This window comes from Taudactylus pleione, unplaced genomic scaffold (assembly GCF_031769625.1).
Source record: "Taudactylus pleione unplaced genomic scaffold, aTauple2 ptg000316l, whole genome shotgun sequence".
NCBI classification, from domain to species: Eukaryota; Metazoa; Chordata; class Amphibia; order Anura; family Myobatrachidae; genus Taudactylus; species Taudactylus pleione.
In genome coordinates this window covers 10188909-10211548 of record NW_028284717.1, presented here as the reverse complement: position 1 = coordinate 10211548, position 22640 = coordinate 10188909, and the positions used below count along the sequence as shown (strand labels likewise).

At 43.6% G+C, this 22640-nt stretch overlaps 1 protein-coding gene across 1 annotated transcript in view; it reads left to right on the top strand.

Moving 5' to 3' along the window:
- The first annotated feature begins 18550 nt into the window (after positions 1-18550).
- The window catches only part of SAMSN1 (SAM domain, SH3 domain and nuclear localization signals 1), a 150472-nt gene continuing 146382 nt past the window's right edge, over positions 18551-22640 (top strand). The window contains exons 1-2 of the mRNA XM_088442755.1: positions 18551-18574; positions 21710-21841. Coding sequence (XP_088298881.1) covers positions 18551-18574; positions 21710-21841 — 156 coding nt within the window. The remainder of the gene's footprint in view (positions 18575-21709; positions 21842-22640) is intronic.

Genomic DNA, 22640 nt, shown 5'->3' with positions numbered 1-22640 from the left:
CGTGGCCACACCTCCCACAATTAGACCATGCACCTTACTGCCCCAAGTAGTAATGTCCCTCTTGCAATGCCCACTATAGTAGTGCCCCTTATGCAATGTACCCATTAGCAGTACCTCTTATGCAGTGTCCCCTGTATCAGTGCCATTATACAGTGCCCCTAGTAGTATCCCTTATACAGTGCCCCCAGTAGTACCACTTATACAGTGCCCCCAGTAATGCCCTTATACAGTGCCGCTAGTAGTAGTCCCCTATGCAGTGCCCCCAGTAGTGGCCCCTCTATGCAGTGCTTCCAGTAGTGCCCCTTCTATAGTGCCCCAGTAGTAGTCCCCCCTATGCAGTGCTCCCAGTAGTGCTCCTTATATAGTGCCCCCAGTAGTAGTCCCCCCTATGCAGTTGCCCCAGTAGTGGTCCCCCCTATACAGTACCCCTTATATAGTGCCCCCAGTAATAGTCCCCCCTATGCAGTGCCCCTTTTATAGTGCTCCCAGTAGTGGTCCTCCAAATGCAGTGCCCCTTATTAGTGCCTCTAGTAGTGGTCCTCCCTATGCAGTGCCCCTTATATAGTGCCTCCAGCAGTGGTCCTCCTTATGCAGTGCCCCTTATATGGTGCCCCCAGTAGTAGTCCCCCCTAGGTAGTGCCCCTTATATAGTGCCCCCAGTAGTAGATCCTCCTATGCAGTGCCCCCAGTAGTGTCCCCCCCCCCAGCATTGCCAGTCAAAGACACACATAAAAAAAAAACACTTACCTGAATCCCGGCTCCTGCTCCTTCATCGGCCACCATCCGCTCCTCCGTCATCCCGGCCCGGCCTGCTCTGCACAATGGGAGACGTCATCATCTCTCCCATCACCCACTGCTGGAGCTGGAAGATGGAGCTAATGAGTGAGCTCCGGCAGTGGGAGCAGTGCAGCAGCCAATGAGAGTCTGTCTGACTCTCATTGGCTACCAAAATAAACACACTGCCGCCGACAATTGTACTAGCCGGCGGCAGTGTTTGTTACTGCAGTCCGCACTACACTGACCAGTGTCCTGGATCGCGACTGGTCTGATAGCGCCCAGGGCACGAGCCGTGCTCGACCCCCCCCCTAAATATGCCACTGCTCTCAGCCTCTGTATATAATAAGTGAAAAAGCATGTCTGTTTGTCCTTTATGTATGGCCAGAGTTTTGGACCTTGCTCCTCCAAATTTTGCATGGTGGTGTAATTTGACAAGGATTAGGTTTTTGCCTAGGTTTGAAATTAGTCAGGGCCACACACTGTCACACAATCCCTAAAATGGGGACACTCTTAAATTACACAGGTTCTGCTGGCTCCAGTGGAAATTGGCAGCCTGCCAAAAACCTGTGTGAAAGCTATAAAAGTATCCTTTTAACCTCACAGTCTGAGCAAGTATAAAACTTTATGACTCATGCAAGTTCATATTAAATCCAGAGTTAGTCCTTTTTAAAGTGACCATATATATTAGTCATCCCTCTATGTTTCATTGCAAGAGCATAACTAGAATATTTTGGGCCACATAGCAATATCTTAAAAGGGCCCCCCCAAGGTAAATATTAACACATACATTTGCCCCCACACAGAGCCCATTCATGTTATGCCACACAGTAGTACCTCTTATATACATTATGCCGTGCAGTACTAGTGTCCCTTATACATTATGTCACACAGTAATGCCCCTTACATTACATGGTAATGCCCCTTACACATTAAATTTCACTATAATACCCTTTACAGATTATGCCATATAGTAGTAGTGCCAAACATAACACATTATTCCCAAAATAGTAGTGCCCCTTAAACATTACACCACACAGTAATGCCACCTATAACATTATGCCACACATTAAGGCGCACATAGACAGAGCGCTGGTGCAATTTGAATCTGGCGCCAATCGCATGCTGATTGGAGCTTGCGGACCAGCAGCCAATCAGGAGCCGCAACTGGTGATTGGCTACCGGTCCGCAAGCTCTGATTGCCTCATGACCGGTGGCGCTGTCTCTCCATGTCTGCCTGCGGGCGCGCCAGCTGTAGTCAGCTGGCGGACTGGCACCAAATCAAAACTTTTGACACTTGAGCCCCCTCCATGGCCCTGACTGGACAGGCCCACCTTATGTGTGTGACTGGGTGTAGCGGGCCACAGAGGCAGATCAGGCACCATAGTAGCCACACCCCTTGCACTCACAGATTTACACCACTTATTGCATGCATAATAGCAAACAGTGGGCTCCTGTTTTAGGATCAATGGAATGGGGTTATAGGCAAGGACAATATAAACAAATAAAGGCTGCATGTGTACTTCAGGGTCCAGTCTACAACCCGGGCAACGGCAGGTATACCATCTAGTATTCTATAATGCATGTATAATGTATAGTTTTATGTTGTGCTTAAGCAGACGGTATATACAGTATTTTTTGTGTTAATTAAAATGGTATAAAGTTGGTATTCATATTATACACAAACTTACCAACATTTTTCCGTACCTCTGCGGAAGAGGCCTGGAGAGGACTTTGAAGTGGGCAGTGATTGGGACGGGGCTACTACAAAAGAGGTTCCCATTTGATTTTTAAAACAATAGATTTGAAGATGTTGTAGTTAAGGACATTTTTTTTTTCAAATGCAATGGTCAGGAGCAAGCCTTAGGGTCAGGCACATAAATAACAGGCTAATTATATTGTTATAGTTACCCTTACACCTTGCTGTGTAGTCGTCATTTGTCAGGTTGGGAGGATTAATTGATTCGTACGGATTGGTTCAAGATGTGTTTGTAATACTTAGGGGAAAATTCATCAAAGCTTGAAGAGAGATAAAGTACCAACCAATCAGCTCCTAAAGGTGGGTACACACTGGAAAGATAGATCAGCAGATTATGGTTCATTCATACACACTGAACAACCATCACTGCCTCTGGCTGTGGGTTGCATTGTGACCCCCTCCCCGGCGGACTCTGCAGCAAGTGTACGGAAGGTCGGCTGACCACCCATACACACAGCACGATGAGCAGATATATCTGCAGCTATATTTGGCATCGGCTGTGGTAAAGCGATCGCACAGAACCGCCCTAACTTGTGGGAGTGTCATGGGCATGTATCAAATACTCAGTGAAATTCTGAGTGATGCATATGGGGAAGGAAAGCCAGTTTGTGACGGATTTCTTGCACCTAGCATAGGGATAGTGCACGTGCAGTTACTAATGATGGCGGTTGTGACTGCCGGCATAAAATCAATGGACCACACAGGTTTTCGCTATCACACACACGGTCCCCTGCATTAGTCGAACGGATACTGGCATTAGTATAAAGTAGTAATACAGGCTTCCATGGCTACCCACAACTACAGCCACTGAGTGCCACTGAGAATTGACTCATACCAGGAACATAAAGCTCAGGAGAGTATAGTGAATTGGTTGATCAAGAGTCAATTACTAATAGATACTCAAAGAGACAATTGATAAAGAGTCGATTGATAAGGAATTTTGAGGACAAGTTGGCTCCTAGTTGAAATGTGACCTAGAGGGTTGAAAAGTACTTGCCAAGTTGCAGTCTTGAGGACTTGTATGCACTTGGCTAGTTGCAGCCTTAATAACTGGTATGCACTTGGCTAGTTGCAGTCATGAGGACTGGTATGCACTTGGCTAGTTGCAGCCTGAATAGCTGGTATGCACTTGGCTAGTTGCAGTCTTGAGGACTAGTATGCACTTGGCTAGTTGCAGCCTGAATAGCTGGTATGCATTTGACTAGTTGCAGTCTTGAGGACTGGTATGCACTTGGCTAGTTGCAGCCTAAATAGCTGGTTTGCACTGAGGGATATCAGGAATTGATGTAAAAGTGAATTGCTTGCTTGAATAAACAGACAATGAATTGTGACTGGAACTGAGGAGTTATAAAGTGGAGATAGTGCACATAGCACTGAATAGCAGTGCAGACAGGTGGGTGCTATTTAGCTGATTGGCCACACAGCCACAGAGAAGCTGCTAAGAATGCTAGAATGAATAAAAAGTTCACAGTACTGGAATGCAGCTGACACTGCTTTAATGTACTTGCTGGGAATCCACACAGACACTGAGGTGTGGCAGGCCCTGCTCTGTTGTCACTTGTAGGTAGATCACACACGCTGGGAAGCGGCAGCCACTTCTTAGATGCAACAGACACTGGGACATGAGGATCTGGAACACACAGGAGGATGAACTACTCACTAGAACCGGAAGCCACAAACAAACGCTATAGCCAGCATGGAGTGAAGGGCTGGCTGTAACTTATGCAATGCAGGATCCAATCAAAGGCATTTCCTGCAGAGAGCCCTTCCTAATGACTGCCAGTGTGCACCTGAGCTGTGCACACAGACAAGACATAATTAATTAGTGTGCAGCTGAACTCTACAGTCAGGGTTTCTTAATGAAATGTTACCTTTTATTAAAATCTTAGTATTAGCATAAGGTATAGGGATATTGTTAGTATAGTACAATATGATTAAATTAAAATTAGGATGCGTATGATGGTAGCAGCCTAAATACTAAGATTTTAATAAAAGGTAAAATTTCATTAAGAAACCCTGACTGTAGAATTTTATTCATTCATAGGGATCATTCCACACAGGTCTGAGCGATAAGGTATAACAAAATCTGTCAATCAACACGTAACCTGAGGTTGGTCACCTCCTATACCTATAGCCGCTTCCGCCACAAGAATAATAGGTTTTAGAGCGCTTTGGTCACACAAAAAACCCTTGAAACAGCTAGAGCTGTATAGAGCTGTATACAGATAAGACAGGAATCCAGCTGCCTGCGACAGCCGGAACATAGGGTCTCATTCAGAGCCGCTCGTAAGTGGCCGTTCGCTCGTTCCGAGCGATGTTCGCACATCTGTGCATGCGTACGGTTTGTAATACGCATGCGCGAACCAGTCAGTGCGGCCGAAAATCGTTTGTTCGCTATATAGTGAATGCCTGCTATTTTGAGTGACAGGAGGAGGCGTATGTGGGTGGTAACAGGGGAAGGTGCTTGAAAAAGGGGAGTGGAATTCAGAACGCAGGCGTGCTTAAAGGTCAAAACGGGCGTTTTATGGGTGTGCATAATTAATACAGCAGCGTCATTGACCACGTCACTTGGTTGTTTTATAGTCAGAACTGCTCGCAATATAGCGGTAGGAAAAACCAGCCACAAGAATAGCGAGCAGTTCATACGCTGTTCGATGTACTCGATTAATCTATTAAACAGCGGACATGACGTATGATGCGAGTGGCCAAGGGGCGTATTTTTGAAAAAAACGACCGCATGTTTTGTTCGCTCGTTCAGACATAGAGGCGGCAACAGACCGCAAAGAGCGAACGGTTCATTTGAATAGCCACCCCCTTTTTCTGAACGAGCGAGTGCTAATAGCATCCGGCTCTGAATCAGACCCATAGATCAGGACAAGATGCAGAATCCCCGTGACAACTGTAGCTGGGACCTGCCACCAAGATGATCCACTGTCGCGGATCCTAACAGAATCAGCCCCACAGTGGCAGGAACACAGATAGATACGTACAACTCTGCATACTGACCAATATACATTATTGTCATTTACATAATTCGGGTTCATCTACCGATTTCCCTTCAACTCAGCATCAGACTGTAGGTCACTCCCTTCTTTCACTTTGATGCTGTAAGTTCCATTGCTAAATAGCCACACGGAGGTTATTACAAGGCTTGGACTGAGCCACCGGGGAGATGGGGAGATCCTGGGTGGGCCCCACTGCTTCATAGCCACACCCTCTCTCATGGGAGGGTGGGGCCTACATCACCGCTGCCATTGCAGTGCAGCTGGAAAGAGGAAGCTGTCAGAGTCGGAAATAATGAAGGTCGATTATTTCACTGACGACATGCTAAGTATGTTGACGTGCTGCATAGCAAAATTTTGACCATGTCAACATTATCATGCTGACCTGATGCATGCCGACACGATAACTGTCGACCTAACATACCACACCCATCACAAGTCTCTGACTTTTACAAACAGTAAATATATAGACCGTTGTACCTTCAAAGGAGCAAGTCTTAGCGTGGGGGATCTGTACTGCACATGTGCAGGATTTCCTCTGTAAGATCGCTCACAGTTCCCCCAAGCCTCAGCCTGTTTGGGGGCAGAGCCAGCCTCCATCCAGATAAGATATTTTCTGGGAGTGCCAGGGTCTGCGACTTCCGATGCAGACTTCCTGACCTCGGCTATAGAGCTGCGAGCGGCAATCTTTGTAACCTCATGATTAGATTGCTGATAGTCTCGCAGAAGATCTGCGATGCGGTCGGGAGGTGTCTCACCAGACACCTCCTGGTGCATTAGCGTATTATTAGTGTTGTGGTATTGCTCAGCCACTTCCCTGCGGCTGTGCAGCATCATACAAGTCCCTATGGTGCATTTGTTAATGGGTAGAAAATCAATGAATAACTGATAATATTATTACCTTTTTTTCATTTCTAAGGTTTCACAAGAGTTTCATAGCACCGAACATAGAGAGAGAACGTACGAGGGCTGATTGAAAAGTAATGAGACTGATTTTTTATTCCGAATCAGATGACTCCACAGGATCTGAACATTTTTCTTTTTCAAAGTAGCGTCCTTCACATTCAATAAATTTTTTGTATCGTATCAACAACAATTCAAAGACGTGCTGTAGGCTGTTTTGTGACATCACTGTTAGTATTGCAGCTGTGGCATTTTTCACTTCATCATCAGTTGAGAACTTCTTTCCACGCAATTGTTTTTTCAGGGTTGGGAATGCCCAGAAATCACAGGGCGCTAAGTCCGGGCTATATGGAGGGTGTTCCAGTGCTGTCCCATTAATTTCAGTCACTGCTACCAATGCAGCAGCAACAACATGTGGTCAGGCGTTTCTTCAGCAAATGTGGTCTTTTCTTCATCATCGCTCAATGCAAATGGGTTTTCAGGACGTTTGCATAGTAGCAGGGGCGTATTTATAATGGGTACAGGGTGTGCGGGGCACACGGGCCCCTGTGTCCAGGGGGGCCCACACCGCACACCCTGCACCCATAAAATGTACCTATCCAGAGTCCCACGTCAACTTCCGGTGTTTCCGTCTGTAAAAATGGCTGGAAAACGGCCACCGTGGCCATTTTCCTATCATTTGCACATGCACAGTACAGGGAAAATGGCTGCCGCGGCCATTTTCCCGGTAACCTGTGCATGTGCTATAGACTCTGGGCACACTCTAGTACCCATAGTCTGTAAGTGCGGCGCTGGCCGCGCACCGCTCAGTGTGCAGCCAGCCGGAGAGGAGGGGGCCCGTGTCAGAGACTGAACCCAGTGCTGTAGGATCATACCATGCGCATTGTGGAAGTATAGAAGCCATTTTGTATCTTATAAGAATACATTGTGTTTTCAAGTATGCCACGTATTCATTGAAAGTAAATGTACAGGACAGGATAGGTTTAATTCATTGTACAGAGCCTGTCACATACACAGAAAAGCATATGTACATATATGGGAATGTTATTCAAATCTTAGAAAGTCTTGAGACTACAGAAAAAAGGGATTTGCCGTACAGCACACTGTAGCAAAATCAACAAAAAATACTTAAATCCTACATGATAATAGAGATTCAGAGGTATTAGTTACATACATTTGCAAAAATATGAATAAGCACCAGGCCAATCGTCAAGGCTCCTCTATACTGGCATCCCTAACATTAAGGGGTTCACGTCCGAGAAGCAAGGTACCCCCAAAAAATTCCAGCCAACGACCATCCCCAGAGCATCACACGAAAAGGGGAAAAAAGGTGATAGTGAAGTGTAAAGGATAGATGTGTAAGGATAAATCAATAAGTGTTAATGAAATGTGAAAGAAATAAAACAACATAAATAATAAACAAACAATTAGAAAAGTGATAAAAATATTCTATGTGAATTAAGTGGTGATGCCCTGAAAAAGGTCCAGCCAGAACAACTTCGGGGGCCCCACTCCCAAACGCTCACCCCAAAATAATTATTGCTACAGATAAAAGGGATTTGCCCTCCAGCACACATGTATGTAACTAATACCTCTGAATCTCTATTATCATGTAGGATTTAAGTATTTTTTGTTGATTTTGCTACAGTGTGCTGGAGGGCAAATCCCTTTTTTCTGTGTTCAGTGTAAACCCCGCCTTTTACAAGAACCTGTGCTATGTCATTAAGCTGATATGAGCAACCACCATATTTTTTATTTGAAGTCTCGAGACTGCCAGCTCATCAGTTTCACTGCAGATAATGAATAACAGATGTGTTACTTGGAGCTTATAAATATGAGTCTGTCAGTTAAATAAAGCAGAGAGGAGGAGATGCTTGTGGTTACATGCACATTCGTGTCCAGTGTCTCTTTCCTCCACATAATCATATGTTGGTTATAGCAGACAAAGCCTTGAGGGTGACCAAGAAATAACTCAATTCATTAGCTAGAGCTAGTGATCAGATTCAACAGCATCAAAGAACAGCAGAAGCATGACTTTACACGCGGAAGGAATCACACAAGTTTTTGGGCGGAGGCGTATACGCGTGACTCCATACACTGAACTGTTGTTTGGATTCCGGATCATAATAATGAATCCACGATTTGTCTCACGTCACAATCGATGTCTGGAATTCGATTATCGTCTCTGACATTCGAACAGTGTTCTTGCACGATTCAACTCTTCGTCACATCTGCTCTTCTGTGAGATTTCTTCCGTACCCACCCGGCACACACACAATACATTTGCATCTGTAACCGCGGTGGATGGTCTCCCAGAACGCACTTTGTCAATCACTCACGTATTACCCTCTTTGGAGTGCTTCCACCAATGACATACTGCAGCACGGCTAATTGTTTCTCCACCGTATGCTGCCGTAACATTTCATGATTTTCATTTCCGCTTTTTCCAAGTTTAACACAAAATTCAATCACACATCCCTGACGTAATCTCAGACACATCTACCTCATCCACCATGACGAAACGTACGAAAATCTTCCACTCGCTGTGACCAAACAAAGAAGACTACGGCAGTCCAACCACAGGTTCAGACACATCGATGTATGAGCTTCACAGTAACCAGCATAGTGTTGCCACGTCTACCTATGGGACAGAAAAACAGAGGCAGTCTCATTACTTTTCAATCAGCTCTCGTATAACAATATTACATAGGTATTAGAGTAAAAATGTAAACACTTACTGACAAAATTGCAATTTAACATAAAAAAAATATACCTGATTGCAACCAGCACATTACATAATTACAAAGTTCACATTCTAAAGGATAAATGGGTAAACACACAGAAGAAGAGAAGTGCAGTGAGGTCAGGGGTGCAGAGACTGGAGAGTTAGGGTGATAGCTGGGAGGCTTGGGTGAAAAGGTGAGTTTTAAGGGCACAATAAAAAGGTGGAGAGTGGAAAGAGATTCCAGAGGTTGGGAACAACTTAGAAGAAATGCCGATGGCAGGAACGGGAAGGGGTGATCAAGGAGGAAGAGAAAATGTGGTTGTTGTCATTTCAGAGTAGACGGGTGGGAGTGTGTGTGGTGACGAGGGGTGAGATGTAGAGGCGGAACAGTTGATGGCTTTGTAGGTGAGTGAGAAAAATGTTTGAATTTGATTCTGCATAGAATAAGGAGCCAGTGGAGGGATTGAGAGAGGGTAGGGCAGCAAAGGTGGAACACTGAGAGAGGGTAGGAGAGCAGCAAAGGTGGAGCACTGAGAGAGGGTAGGGGAGCAGCAAAAGTGGAGCACTGAGAGAGGGTAGGAGAGCAGAAAAGGTGGAGCACTGAGAGAGGGTAGGAGAGCAGCAAAGGTTGAGCACTGAGAGAGGGTAGGAGAGCAGCAAAGGTGGAGGGCTGATAGAGGAAATTGAAGTAGGCAATGGAGTTGAGAATTGAAAGAATAGACGCAATGTGAGAGTGGTTAGGCCTGAGAGGAGTAGCCTACAGTAGTAAAGATGGAAGATGATAAAAGCATGGGGAGGAGATGTATTAAGCCTTGGAGAGAGAAAAAGTACCAACCAATCAGCTACTAATTACCATTTTTCAAACACTGCCTGTAAAGGGACAGGTGTTCTATCTCTTCAAGGCTTAGTACATCTCTCCCTGGATGAGAATAGTTTTAGTGATCTTCAATTGCAGGAAGCTTTGGGTCATCCAAGAAGAAATGGCTCACAGATGGCTGGAAATATAGGAGAGGATGGACAGTGAGAGGTTATGGTGAGAAAGGTAAAGTTGAGTGTCATCAATGTACAGGTAGTAATGGAAGCTGTAAGTACTGATGGGCATCCCCAGCAAAGAGAGAAATGAAGAGGACCAAGGACAGACTCTTGGGAACACTGGTACGAAGGGAGAGCGTAGGGGAGGTGGAGACAGATGGAAAGAGAAAGAAATAGTGATTGGACAGGATAGAAGTGAATAATGAAAGTTTAGACCTTGAAAAGTTGAAAGAGGTTTGTAGCAAGATTTGGTTCTCCACTGGTCCACTTCTCCTCTCTTTAGAAGGCTTGATCATTTTCAACCATTATTACTTGTTTGAAGTTTTTAGGCCCCCGAAAAGTTCGCAAATTACAAAAATCAGGTTACGAAACCATGTGTCAGTTCACACTTGAAATGTCAGCTCTGAATGCTAAGTAATCAGTGATATTATTTTCCATGTTATCCCTAATGTAGAAGCTGGAACGTTCTGTAATCTCCCATCTGTGCTGTAGACATGAAGCAGTCATCTGTTTAAAGAGCGTTGCTGCTTCATTTTTCAGCTCAGTTGACCATCTCAAAAAAATACAATGGAGAAGGGAAAGCCCAATTAAATAACTAGTAAACCTTTGATGGAAAAACTTTCATTGACTGACTGTTCTATTTAGAGGGCTGCATGGTGACTCACAGTCACAGTCATTTCATCTGAAATTAAGCACAAAGGCTGCCGGGCAGGTCATTTTCTTGCAAAATTAGCTTTATGCATGTTTTATGGAGCAAATAAATGCACTCCGAACTAGTTGTAAAACGGCAAAAGTATATTTGAAAACAGTGTCTGAGATTAAAAATCGTTCATGGTCAGAATTTAATATTATAAAACAATATCGCCTATATGACTGGAAGAAAAAATAAATATTTTTATATTGCATTTATTCATATGTTTTTAGTAAACTACGTATCCATAAGGTTATATAGCTGTCACAATGAGTCCACAATTATTTTTGTATATCTTGGGTTTTTAATTTGCCCATTTAGAGCAGTATCTATTGTGGATTACTTTAAACGTTAAAGTAAAATTAAAGTGTAATTACTTTCACTCGGTAAGTGGGAGGCTGCGCGGGGGAGAGGGTGGTATTTTACACAGGTGGCGACCGGGACAGTCGGCAAGTATGCATTAAAGGGATGTTTTTAGAAGAGGGAAGAGGGCGCTCTGACAGCTTACTGCTTTGGAAGAGATTGGCGTGCTCCCAAGGTCTCGGCCACACCCATCTTGATATGGAAATGTCTCTTGAATAGCACATGGCCACGCACTCTGTCTACTGTATATATTTAGCTTATTCAGTAATCCCTGAAGCAACTTTATGATGAGTTCTTCACATAATGTGGCAGAAATTATTTCAATTACATTCATTTTTCAACTTTCAACTTCAAATTAGGGCAGCACAGATGGTGTAGTGGTTAGCATTACTGCCTCACAGCACTGAGGTCATTGGTTCGAGTCAAACTACGGCCCTTACTGTGTGGAGTTTGTATATTCTCCCTGTGCTTGTGTGGGTTTCCTCCAGGTATTCCGGGTTCCTCCCACACTCCAAAAATATACTGGTTGGTTAATTAGCTCCAAACTAAAAATTAACCCCAGTGTGTGTGCACATGTGATAGGGAACATAGGCCCTGATTCAGAGACGACGCTCTTGTGGTAGGGTCTCGTGGCCGCAAGCCCCAGAGAGCTTTTCGGCTCAAACAGAGCCGAAAGCTCTCCCACTGACATCACTTGTGATGTCAGTGGGGCCGCCCCCAAACGGTAGGCATTCTCATGGGAACGCCTCCGTCTGGGCAGCCACCCCCCAAAGGGGGCGTGCTGTCACTCAACATCGACAGCATGCCCCCTTTGGTGCAAGACCCGGAGCGACGGATTGCCCGTCGCTATCCGGGTCTCGCGCATGCGCATGAAGGAGCCGGCTCCGTCGTGCGCATGCGCTTTGGGCCACCATCGACTCAGTTGCGAGCGCTCAGCGCTTGCGACCGGGTCTGGATCAGGCCCACAGATTGTAAGCTCCACTGGGCAGGGACTGATGTGAATGGCCGAATATTCTTTCTGTAAAGGGCTGCGGAATGTGTGTGCTATATAAATAACTGGTAATAAATAAATAAATTGTTTTATCATATGTTTTAATTTTATTTTAAATATATTATGAATGATGAAAGGAAGTTTAAATGTAAAAAAGTGGGAAATAATTGAATATACTCAGAAACTATTCCTGACAGTATAGAAAACCATGAACATTTTTCAGTACTTCTAGAACTCACATACTTCTTCTATACAGATGTTATGTCACGTGGAGGAGGCTGGAGTCAAAGAGCAGTGGCTTACAGGGTTATAAATGGAAATATTGGCTTGGCAGTAGATGGATCCTGTAAAGGCTGACAGGGGATGTTAGTCAGAATTCCATGTCTCTGGTATTGAACTTTTGCATGGTGATTGGTGACCATCTTATAGTAGCTAAAGTATGGGGAACATGCAACTGACAAATCAAACTGTGGACAAAGCTGGCTGTACCTCTTGTACAAACGTTTAAAAAATGATGGCAGAGGGATCATTTAGATAGCACGAATGGCAAGTGTGGCCGTTCTCCAAGGGAAAGAATTAATTAAAGATCATTTTGACCATCTGGAGCACAGAAAAAATCTAAATCTATTTACATCTGATTAGAATTTTGGAATACAGGGGAATTCCTGATACCTGTACACGGCATTGCTAATGATAGAACAGCTGGATACAGTGCTACGCCCTCAACCCATTTAGTCTCTTATGCCCACAAATCTGGCTGGACTTCATCAGGAAGATGTAAGACTTTTGTTTTTCCTTTTTGATGTGATTTTAGAGTGTGTGTGGTAAAAATAAAAACTCCTAAAGAAGTTGGAGATATTATTTTGCAATCTACAACTATTGAGACACCATAACAACAGGTCTCTCTGGAGAATAAAAAGTCTGCTAGCTGAAAAACATAGGGAGTGTTTTATATATATATATATATATATATATATATATATATATATATATATATACTAGCTGGGATACCCAGGGTTGCCCGGGTTGAAGACTGGACCATGGGGTACACCTGCAGCCCTTATTTGTTTAAATTTTCCTCGCCTTTAACCGTATTCCATTGATCCTCTGAAAGGACCCCACTGTTTGCTAACATGCATGCAAACAGTGGTGTAACCACCGTGGGTCCAAAGGGTGCAGCTGCTATGGTGCCTAAGTTGCCTCTGTGGCCGGCCGCTCCCCCTGCACCCAGTCACGCACACAAGGTGGCCCGGACCAGTCAGGGCCATTGAGGAGGGCCCGGTTGGCAGCGTTGTTGATTTGGTGCCGGCCCACCAGCTGATTATAGCTGGCGCACTGGCAGACAGTCATGGTGAGACAGTGCCACCATTTGCGAGGCAATCAGAGCTCTTGTACCGGCAGCCAATCAGAGCTCTTGTACCGGCAGCCAATCAGCAGTGGTGGCTCCTGATTGGCTGCCGGTCCGCAAACTCCAATTGGCTCGCGACTGGCACCAGATTCAAATTGCGCTGGCACTGTATGTCCATGCCTTCTGGTGTGCCAGCTGTATTTAGCTGGCGGCCTGGCCCCAAAACCACACCTGCGTGCTGCTGATGGCACACAGGGGGAGGCGGGAGGCTGCTGGAGGGACTCAGGGAGTTGAGTTACTGGAGGTGGGCATAATGTGTAAGGGGCACTACTATTGTGTGGAATAATGTGTTATATGGGGCACTACTACTATGTGGCATAATCTGTAAGGGCATTACTTTGTGGTATAATGTGTAAGGGGCATTACTGTGTGGCATAAGGGGCACTACTACTGCACGGCATAATGTGTAAAAGGGGTACTGCTGTGTGGAATAACCTGAATGGGCTCTGTGTGGCATAACATGAATGGGCTCCATGTGGGGGCAAATGGATGTGTTTTTTTACTTCTGGGGGGAGCCTTTTAAGATCTTGCTATGTGGCCTTTAAAGTTCTAGTTATGCCCTTGCATACAAACACAGAGGGATGACTAATATATATGGTCACTTTAAAAAGCACTAACTCTAGATTTAATATAGTTGTGTATAGATCCCCATCAGTATATATACCAAAATAAGAAATTTGTACCCTCACATGGAGGAGAAATTTGTACCCAACATCAGTGCTGAGGTCAGGCACTGGTATCCTAAATCGAATCATAATACTCATTCATCTAGGGGAAAAATAAAAATTACTGATGTGAATGAGGATGGTGAGCAGTACGATGCCCCCATTTTAGCATGTACCCTACTCCAGAGTCCAGATCCATGATATTTTATTTTGTCAGGTTTACAGTATTTTGTCTAGTTTGTTAAACCATATGCATGCCCTGTTTAATCAGCAACATAATAGTGGGTTGGAATTCTGAACTTTACCTACCAGGGGGGAGATGTACTAAGCTCCGAAAAGTGATAAAGTGGAGAGTGATAAGGTGCCAGCCAATCAGCTCCCAACTGTCATGTTACAGGCTGTGTTTGAAAAATGACAGTTGGGAGCTGATTGGCTGGTGGTTTATCAGTCTCCAGTTTCTCACTTTTTAGAGCTTAGTACATCTGGCCCCTGGTCCTTTATTACTCATCCTACTGTATATTCCACTGATCTGCCACTTTGTTTCATCTGTGCCCAATGCCGTCTCATTTTACAAGTAGAAATGCCCTTTGTAACTGGGGCCAGGGAGTTCTGACATTCGGTTTAATTTGCGTCAAGTGACATCTTGTACTGCTAGTGGGAAATCTATTTTTAAATTGCCATCCTGTCTGGGGTTATCCAGTCACTCTGTTTTATTTGTGCCTTATGACTACTCCTTGTACTTGCACGAAAGGTATATGTTATTACACTGCCATTCTAACTGGGCTGCTCGGCCATTCTGTTTCATTTACGTCTGCTGCTATCTTGGTTTACTAGCGGGAAATATATTTTATAAAGCCTCCATCCAACTATCTATCTGGGGTTGTCCTGGTAGTCTGTTTCATTTTATTCAATACCATTTCCATTTTCTAGTATTAGGAAAATGTATATTTTATTAAACTGGTATGGAAATATCTATCTGGGGCTGTTCTGTCAGTCTGTTTCACCAGTGACCTATGCCTTCTCCCAGTAGCAGAAATGCAGAGCACTCCCTTGAGGCTATAGAGCAAAGATACCAGGTACATGAGTGTAATGGAGATGACAAGTTTGCTTTCCATTAACTTGTTAAGCAAATGCATTTAATATGGGATGCAGGTGACATTTTCAGCAGGAAAACCCATTACTGTGTTTCATTGATGCTGCTAATTATGAGGGTAGTCTTTATAAAATAGACTGTAAATCAGTGTAAATTGCAGAAACACTAATGTTGCAATGTCAAAAATAGCGCACAGGGACATGATTTTGTGGAAGGCGGAAGGATTTCACAAAATTTCCATTTTATGGGTGAAAATCTAAAACAAAACAATACGATGGTTTTGAGGAAACCAAGACATCATGTAATTTGCTTATCTCTGGTGAAAACATGCCAGTGCAATGCAATTGTATGCTTTTTTAAATGTGTCAATATGTAAGAAGCACCTAGCTTTAAGCATCCACTTCAATTGCCCATTATTTTTTCTGAGGGGCATGTATCAAGCTCCCCCCCTCCCACTAAAATTCTCAATCAGACCCAGCTCTAGATAGCATAGATTGGATCCCACTAAAACAAGATCACAGTGTGAGCTACTTTCCAGTACTAACACTGAAAGCCACAGCATGGGAAGGGGAATTGTAATCCAATGGCAATTGTAGTTATTTTGTAATCCAAAGGGTAATCCCAACCAGATCCTCTTTCTTCAATCAAAAGGGAACTCAAAGTCAGATTTATTTTAATCTGAAGGGTAATCCAAGTGAAACACAAAAATGAAAAAAAAAAACACAAAGCATGATGCAAAATACTCCAATTTGGCCCCTGCAGCAGATCGAGAGATTAATCAATTGAAGAGACTCCCTTAACTGGCCAGCTATTTCCCATTAGAAACAATCTTATTTGCTGGTAGCATGGTTAATCACAGTGACTTCCTACTTTGATGACACATCAAAAGAGATTCATTTGATCTCTAGTAAAGAGAGAAAGTAAATATTAGTGTTGTTGGTCTTCATTGATATCTACCGTATAGCCCATTTATTTCTATGGCTCATTCATTACCAGCATTAGTGAGTAGAATGATTTCCCATGGAAGTCGATGGACCTTTTCAACTGCGGTGGCATGCTCTGAACAGTCTGACCTGTAACAAGCAATGTACAAGAAGCTTCACTGTTACTGCACTGAACGGAGCTGCAGATCCAGGCCTCCACATAAAAATAGGCCCATCTTCATTGCAGCATGATGATACACTCGCGATCAATCATAAGTATTAAAATTGTATTTCTGTTTTTTTCCCACAAAATTCTGCAATTTTTTTAATTTTTATGTGTTTAGGCAGTCAGCTGTAGGGGGTGGTCCCACCCACATGTCTGTGGTCACACCCTCACAGTACTGGTCACAGCTCCTCCCCTACTCGGTATAGACCCGAGAACATTTTCAGCCCTAGGCCCATGTGGCCCTTAATTTGGCCCTCACCCAAACATAAGCATGATCAAGTATGCAAATGGGTATGAATGTATAGGTTAGAATAGATTTTATTTTTAGATACATTTACGTGCTTTAAAAACTCAAATCAGATGCAGTGTTTGAACGCCAGTGGGTAACCAGCTTTAGAGAAGGAAAATTAAAGAGAGATATAAGGACCCATTTTATTGCGTTATTGAATTCCAATATGCTTCACGTACTGCTTCCTGGATTCCAGAACTTTACCCGGTGAGGGGCGGAGCTTCATACTACACCTGTAACACACGGTAGGAGTGTTTATTCCTTGACTTCAAAAATATTTGTTGCATTATGAAGTGTGTGCAATATCACAACACTGTGTACAATTGGCACAAATATATATCCAGGTCTATATTAATTTGCCAACTTTAATCTGGGGTTTCTAAGTCGTTTCAGCTGACATCTAGAAATGTAGGGCTTAGCCAGATTTCGCTTATAAGTACTTACCACACGGTGCCCTATCACTTTGCCAAGGCCCTTAGGGCATTTCCAGCTGTGCTGCAATTAAACACATCTTGCAGTCATTGGTGTTGTCCTTAACAAGGTCACTGTTCTACTGAGCAGACAGAAACAAAATCTGCTTGGAATTTCCATCGGGGTTTAAAAGCAGTATTGCAGAGATGCTGTAGATGAATTCGCTGTACACAGTCTCCTGAGTCAATGCTTATGGAATTAAACGCTCAAACAAGGTCTAATGCCAAAAGCACATTCAGGATTGCGAGGCGGTGGTAAGTATTACTGGATGATCACTGAATTGGATGGTGGATAAAATAATGGCATTTATAATGAGCATTAGGACTCGTTAATGTTGCGTTTATTTAATTGTAGTTAACACTATATGCTGTCGTAATTGTCAGGTGAAAACGTCAGATTAGCAGTAATAATACTTTATTATAGATATTCAAATATTGCTTTCACTGAGAAAAAAAACTTTGTACAAAAAGAATTCAGCAATGTCTGTTGTGTGGTTTTATTTTATGTGCTATTTCTATACAAGGGAAAGTTTAAAAACAAATAATACATGTTACATTAAGTCTACAGTATGTCCTAGCAAAATCCTAATTGCAGGTTGAGGTAAACAGTCATTATCTTCGACTAGTCTGCTGCAAGCTAGACATTATAAGCAAACGCCTGGTTGCCATGGGTTACAACTAATACATCAAATGACAACATTCCTGTAAAGCATTTAAAATATAAAACAATTAGGTGAATCGATGCATAATTCCTAAACAAATTCAGTACAACATCAGGGGGTTGAACTTCACAAAATAAAGGCAATTACTCCTGAGCTATTAATTGATCATTTTAAGTATGTACTATCATTTAAACCTCAGTGCAAGGTACATAGTCAGTAAAGAATGTAATTGTGAATTTTGTTTTTAACTGTTCGCTTAAAAGTTGAGGTTTGATGTGTTTGCAATGGCTGCCAAATAAAGTGAATTGTAAACAGTGTTATTTTATTAACAAGGGATGATGATCAGACTGGGAGCACTGGTTTCGTGTACGCAGAGTAATGGTTTGCTCTCAGGAAGCCTGTCTCATTTAATAATGGGCTCTGAGTCCTATGGATTACTGCAGGGATTTTCTCTTGCTGTAATCTCTAGGAAGAAATACACAAACAGCTGGGAGGACACGACAGATCGGCATTCTTCCATTGCAACGCTACGAAACACAAGTTATAAGGACGGAAAGGTAACCCGCAGTCCACAATGAACCTCTTCTGTTTCTCATTGGTAAGTGGCACATTCACTACAAGCTTTGGGCATAACCCTAACTCTCAGATGTATGAAAGATGTGTATTACGCGCTGCATACTGTACTAATCTCTAAATCTAGGAACCCTCACACATATTTCCTTGTCCTGTAACCCCGTATGACTGTAAATGCTTACTACGTAAGCCTATTGTTAATAAACATGCACAAAATAAAATCATACAGTAGGTCTCTAAAATGTCTAATAAGTTCCCCATAACGTATGTAAATGTATAACAACAATTCTTTCTATATTTACTGTAAATATACACCAAGGACTCCCTTTATGACTGTAAATATTTACTAAGTACCCCTAATTTATATAAATAGTATGAGGGGCTGAGCACGTCTTCTTTCATATATTTAAATTGATATAACCTTTATTGTCAAAAATTGCTTTTTTTATCCCTAAAACAGGGAGTGGAATGATTAGTAATGACTCATATATGGTGAAATTAACAATTCTTGCTTGAGTAGAGGTTAGTCTGACATGGTCATCTAATATCTGGCCAATCATCCTCCAGAAGTATTACCAGATCAGATGCACATGGGTTGTGTTATTGCAATTTATATAAAGTGTGTAAATGTATGTAAAGTAATGCTTCGTCTATGGATGTACATTCCGCAGCTGAAGCGTAGGCCTGACGCAGGTTACATACCATATTCATGTGCTGTATCCTCACGCAGGTTGGTATAGAGTAGACCAAATGCAAAACTTTTTCTGAAGTTGCAAATAGCATAGCATCTTAGTATTGTGCCGCTAAAGTGCTTCCGAATATGAGAAATCATTTAGTGGAATAAAATGTGCTATTTCATCTAATACTGATATCAGAAGTGACCTCAGGTTTCTGTGACCTGTATTAAAGTGTTAGGTCTACAGCTTTTATTTGGCCACATAATTCCAAAGTGCTGTCTGATATTAGTGGCGCAGCCATCTTTTCACATAAGGGGGTAGTGAACATGTAAAAAGGCGTTTCCCATGTGCCTCTTATAAGGCCCATCAGACCCCGATATCATACCTACCAACATGACCCTCTCCAGGAGGGACACAATGCTCTGGTCCTGGACTTCCCTGGTCATTTATGATTGGTGGCGGCTCCAGAGGTGGGGCTGCAGCACAGTCCAAAATTCAAATAGGGGAGTCACACCAACTGCCAGTGAGTCCCAGCCAGTGATGTTGGGCAGCGTGTGAAATGACAGTTGGTGTGGCTCCCCTGTTTGAATTTTGAACTGTGCTGCAGCCCCGCCTCTTACCAGGGAAGTCCAGGACCAGAGCATTGTGTCCCTCCTGGAGAGGGTCATGTTGGGAGGTATGCGATATGCCCCCCAGCTGTATGTACTGTTCTGTGCCCCCCTCATCTGTATGTCCAATATTGTGCCCCCCACCCCGATCTGTATTGTGCCCTCCACACTGTAGATCCTGTATTGTGATCTCTCTTCCTTCACCTGTGTGATCTGAATTATCTTCTATATCCCCCCGCCCAAAAAAAAAATTACAAAACTGTAGGTTGTGTATTGTCCCCCCCCCCCCTCATATGGGTGTTCTGCAGTGCACACCCCTCCAATTCTATGATTATGTATTGTGCCCCCACATCCCCATCTATATGCTATGTACTTACCGGCCTAAGCCCCATCTGCAGGTTTGTATTGTTCCCTCTCCCCCGCCCCCCTCTCTATGTTTTGTACAATGTCCTCAATACCCCCCTCTTCCACACACATACACATACACACACACACACATGTTAACTTGCCATTACATCACATTGGCACTTGGGATCCGGAATCCTCTTAAGGCAGCCGGAACAGGTTCTGCACCAGCAAATGTGACGACTGTTGAGAATGGATTGTGCTACTGGACAGACTCCATGTTGGTTCCTAGGGGGAAACTTCATTCCCTTACCAAGATGGCCACTGACCTAACTAGTGAGAATGCATTGCGCCATCTTGCCACTGTGTAAGGCTGGGTACACACGTAAAGATTTTCTGTCCAACCATCTAACTAGTTGATTGGTTGGAATGAAAATCTGGTAAGGTATGAAAGCAAATGACAATCAGCAATTTGCTCCCAAACGCCGGAAAATGGACAAAAACTGTTGTTTGAACAAATTGTTTAGATCAAACTTTTAACAAACTTGTCTGACGACCATTTTCATCTGTTTTCTGGCATTTAGGAGCAAATTGCTGATCATCAGTTACTCCCATACGTTACCAGATTTTCATTCCAATCAATCAACTAGTTGGATGGTTGGACAGAAAATCTTTACGTGTGTATGCAGCTTAAGGGTGACATGGTATGAGACGGATGTCTCCTACTTAGCTCCAGAGAGACCCAGTGTGTTACACGTGTTACCACCACTACTGTATAACTATATACACTAACCGGCTGGTGAACTGTATGTCACCCCAACTCTGCCCATGCTCCTCTCCATCAACCAGTGTGTAACAGTGAGTACGATTATACCGCATTGTGTGTGAATAAACCACTCTACTGGTAAAGCAACAAGGGCTGTTTATTGCGCGGGGGACATTCTGCTGGTGTGTACATAACTCTGCACCTGTACACTCATATTTACAACAAGGGTAATGCTGGCCACACACATGGCGATCTGCACACGATCAACCGATGTGTACAATTTCCCTTGAAACTCTCCCCGGCAGCTCTGCACACGATCTCCACACAATCTGCACACAATTTGGTGTCCAATCTTCAAACGATCTCTCCTGCAGTCAGACTTTCACAGTGCATCGGCTCCTAGATTGTCAGATCTGCCCTACTGCACGGCAGATCTGACGGTGCGATGTGCGACCAGCGGGGACGCGCATTACATCATGATCGTGAGTGGGGATTCACGATTTACTCAGGATTTGACCATATTTTACACCATCTGTCGTTGCAATGTGTCGGAATCGGCCAGATCGGGTAAAATATGGCTACGTGTGTGGCCAGCATTGGGTGCCGATTTCCAGCTGGAGGAGTGGTTGCTTCTCCTGCACTCACCCACCCCACTCCTGGCTACCACACTGCATCTAATGGCCTTATAATTGACAGTAGGGAGTGCATACTATATGTTTTATTTATCAGTATCTTCTTCACACTTTATTAAACTATCTTTAAAGGAGGGTTCCATGGACAGCCTGTACGAGCCAGTACAGAACATCCAAGAGACCACAGAGAACAGCAGAAACAGAGCGAGCAGTCCACCTTGTACTTATACCAAGATTACATCGCATGAAAGATCCCTCTCTATGGTAAGTTGTTAAAAATAACTTTTAAATAATGACTTCATTTACACCACACAGTCCTATTTTGGATGCTTGTCACTGTCATGCAAGGGTCACCCCTTTGTGTCACATTTGTCTTGCTTGCTAGGTTTTTATGGTTTATTAAGGATGGACAAAAATTAGCTGTATTTTTAAATGACTGTCAGTTAATTTACTCATGCCCCTAAAGTGGGCAGTATTCACATACAGGTACTCACACATGCTGCTAGATTGTGTATATAATAATAAACGAAGTAACAGATACTCTACAAAGGTATTTGTGTTTAGAAATGAGGCTATAGTGTTCCTGTTTGTATATTAGTGTGCACTCGTACAACATGCACATATTGCTTTTAACAAAGCTACTTGCCTGGACCCTGGCACTGATAATGTGTATAAGGCTGACGCAGAGTTTAGCATACTCCTGTTTGCAGGATATTCACACTGGGCATGATCCAGAACTGACACCACGCACGTACAGGCTATAATAAGTAGTACGCGTTCTGAGTGCAAGACCACACTTACAGCCGAACAGGCGGAACTGGGGGGAATGCGGAGAACTCACGTAGGCAAGGTTTAGTGAGGACGTGTCCATGCAATTGCGGGCTGTGCAGAGCTAGATGTAAATGTAGATGTGGGCTCACCAATGCACTGATGATGTGACTAGTAGGAACTCAGGGCCTATTTCACTACCGATCGCAAGTGCGATTACGCACGCAATCGGCCGATTGTTGCGTTCTGCACATGCATAGCAGTGCGCGAGCCAGCCACTGTGATCGGGACTGCG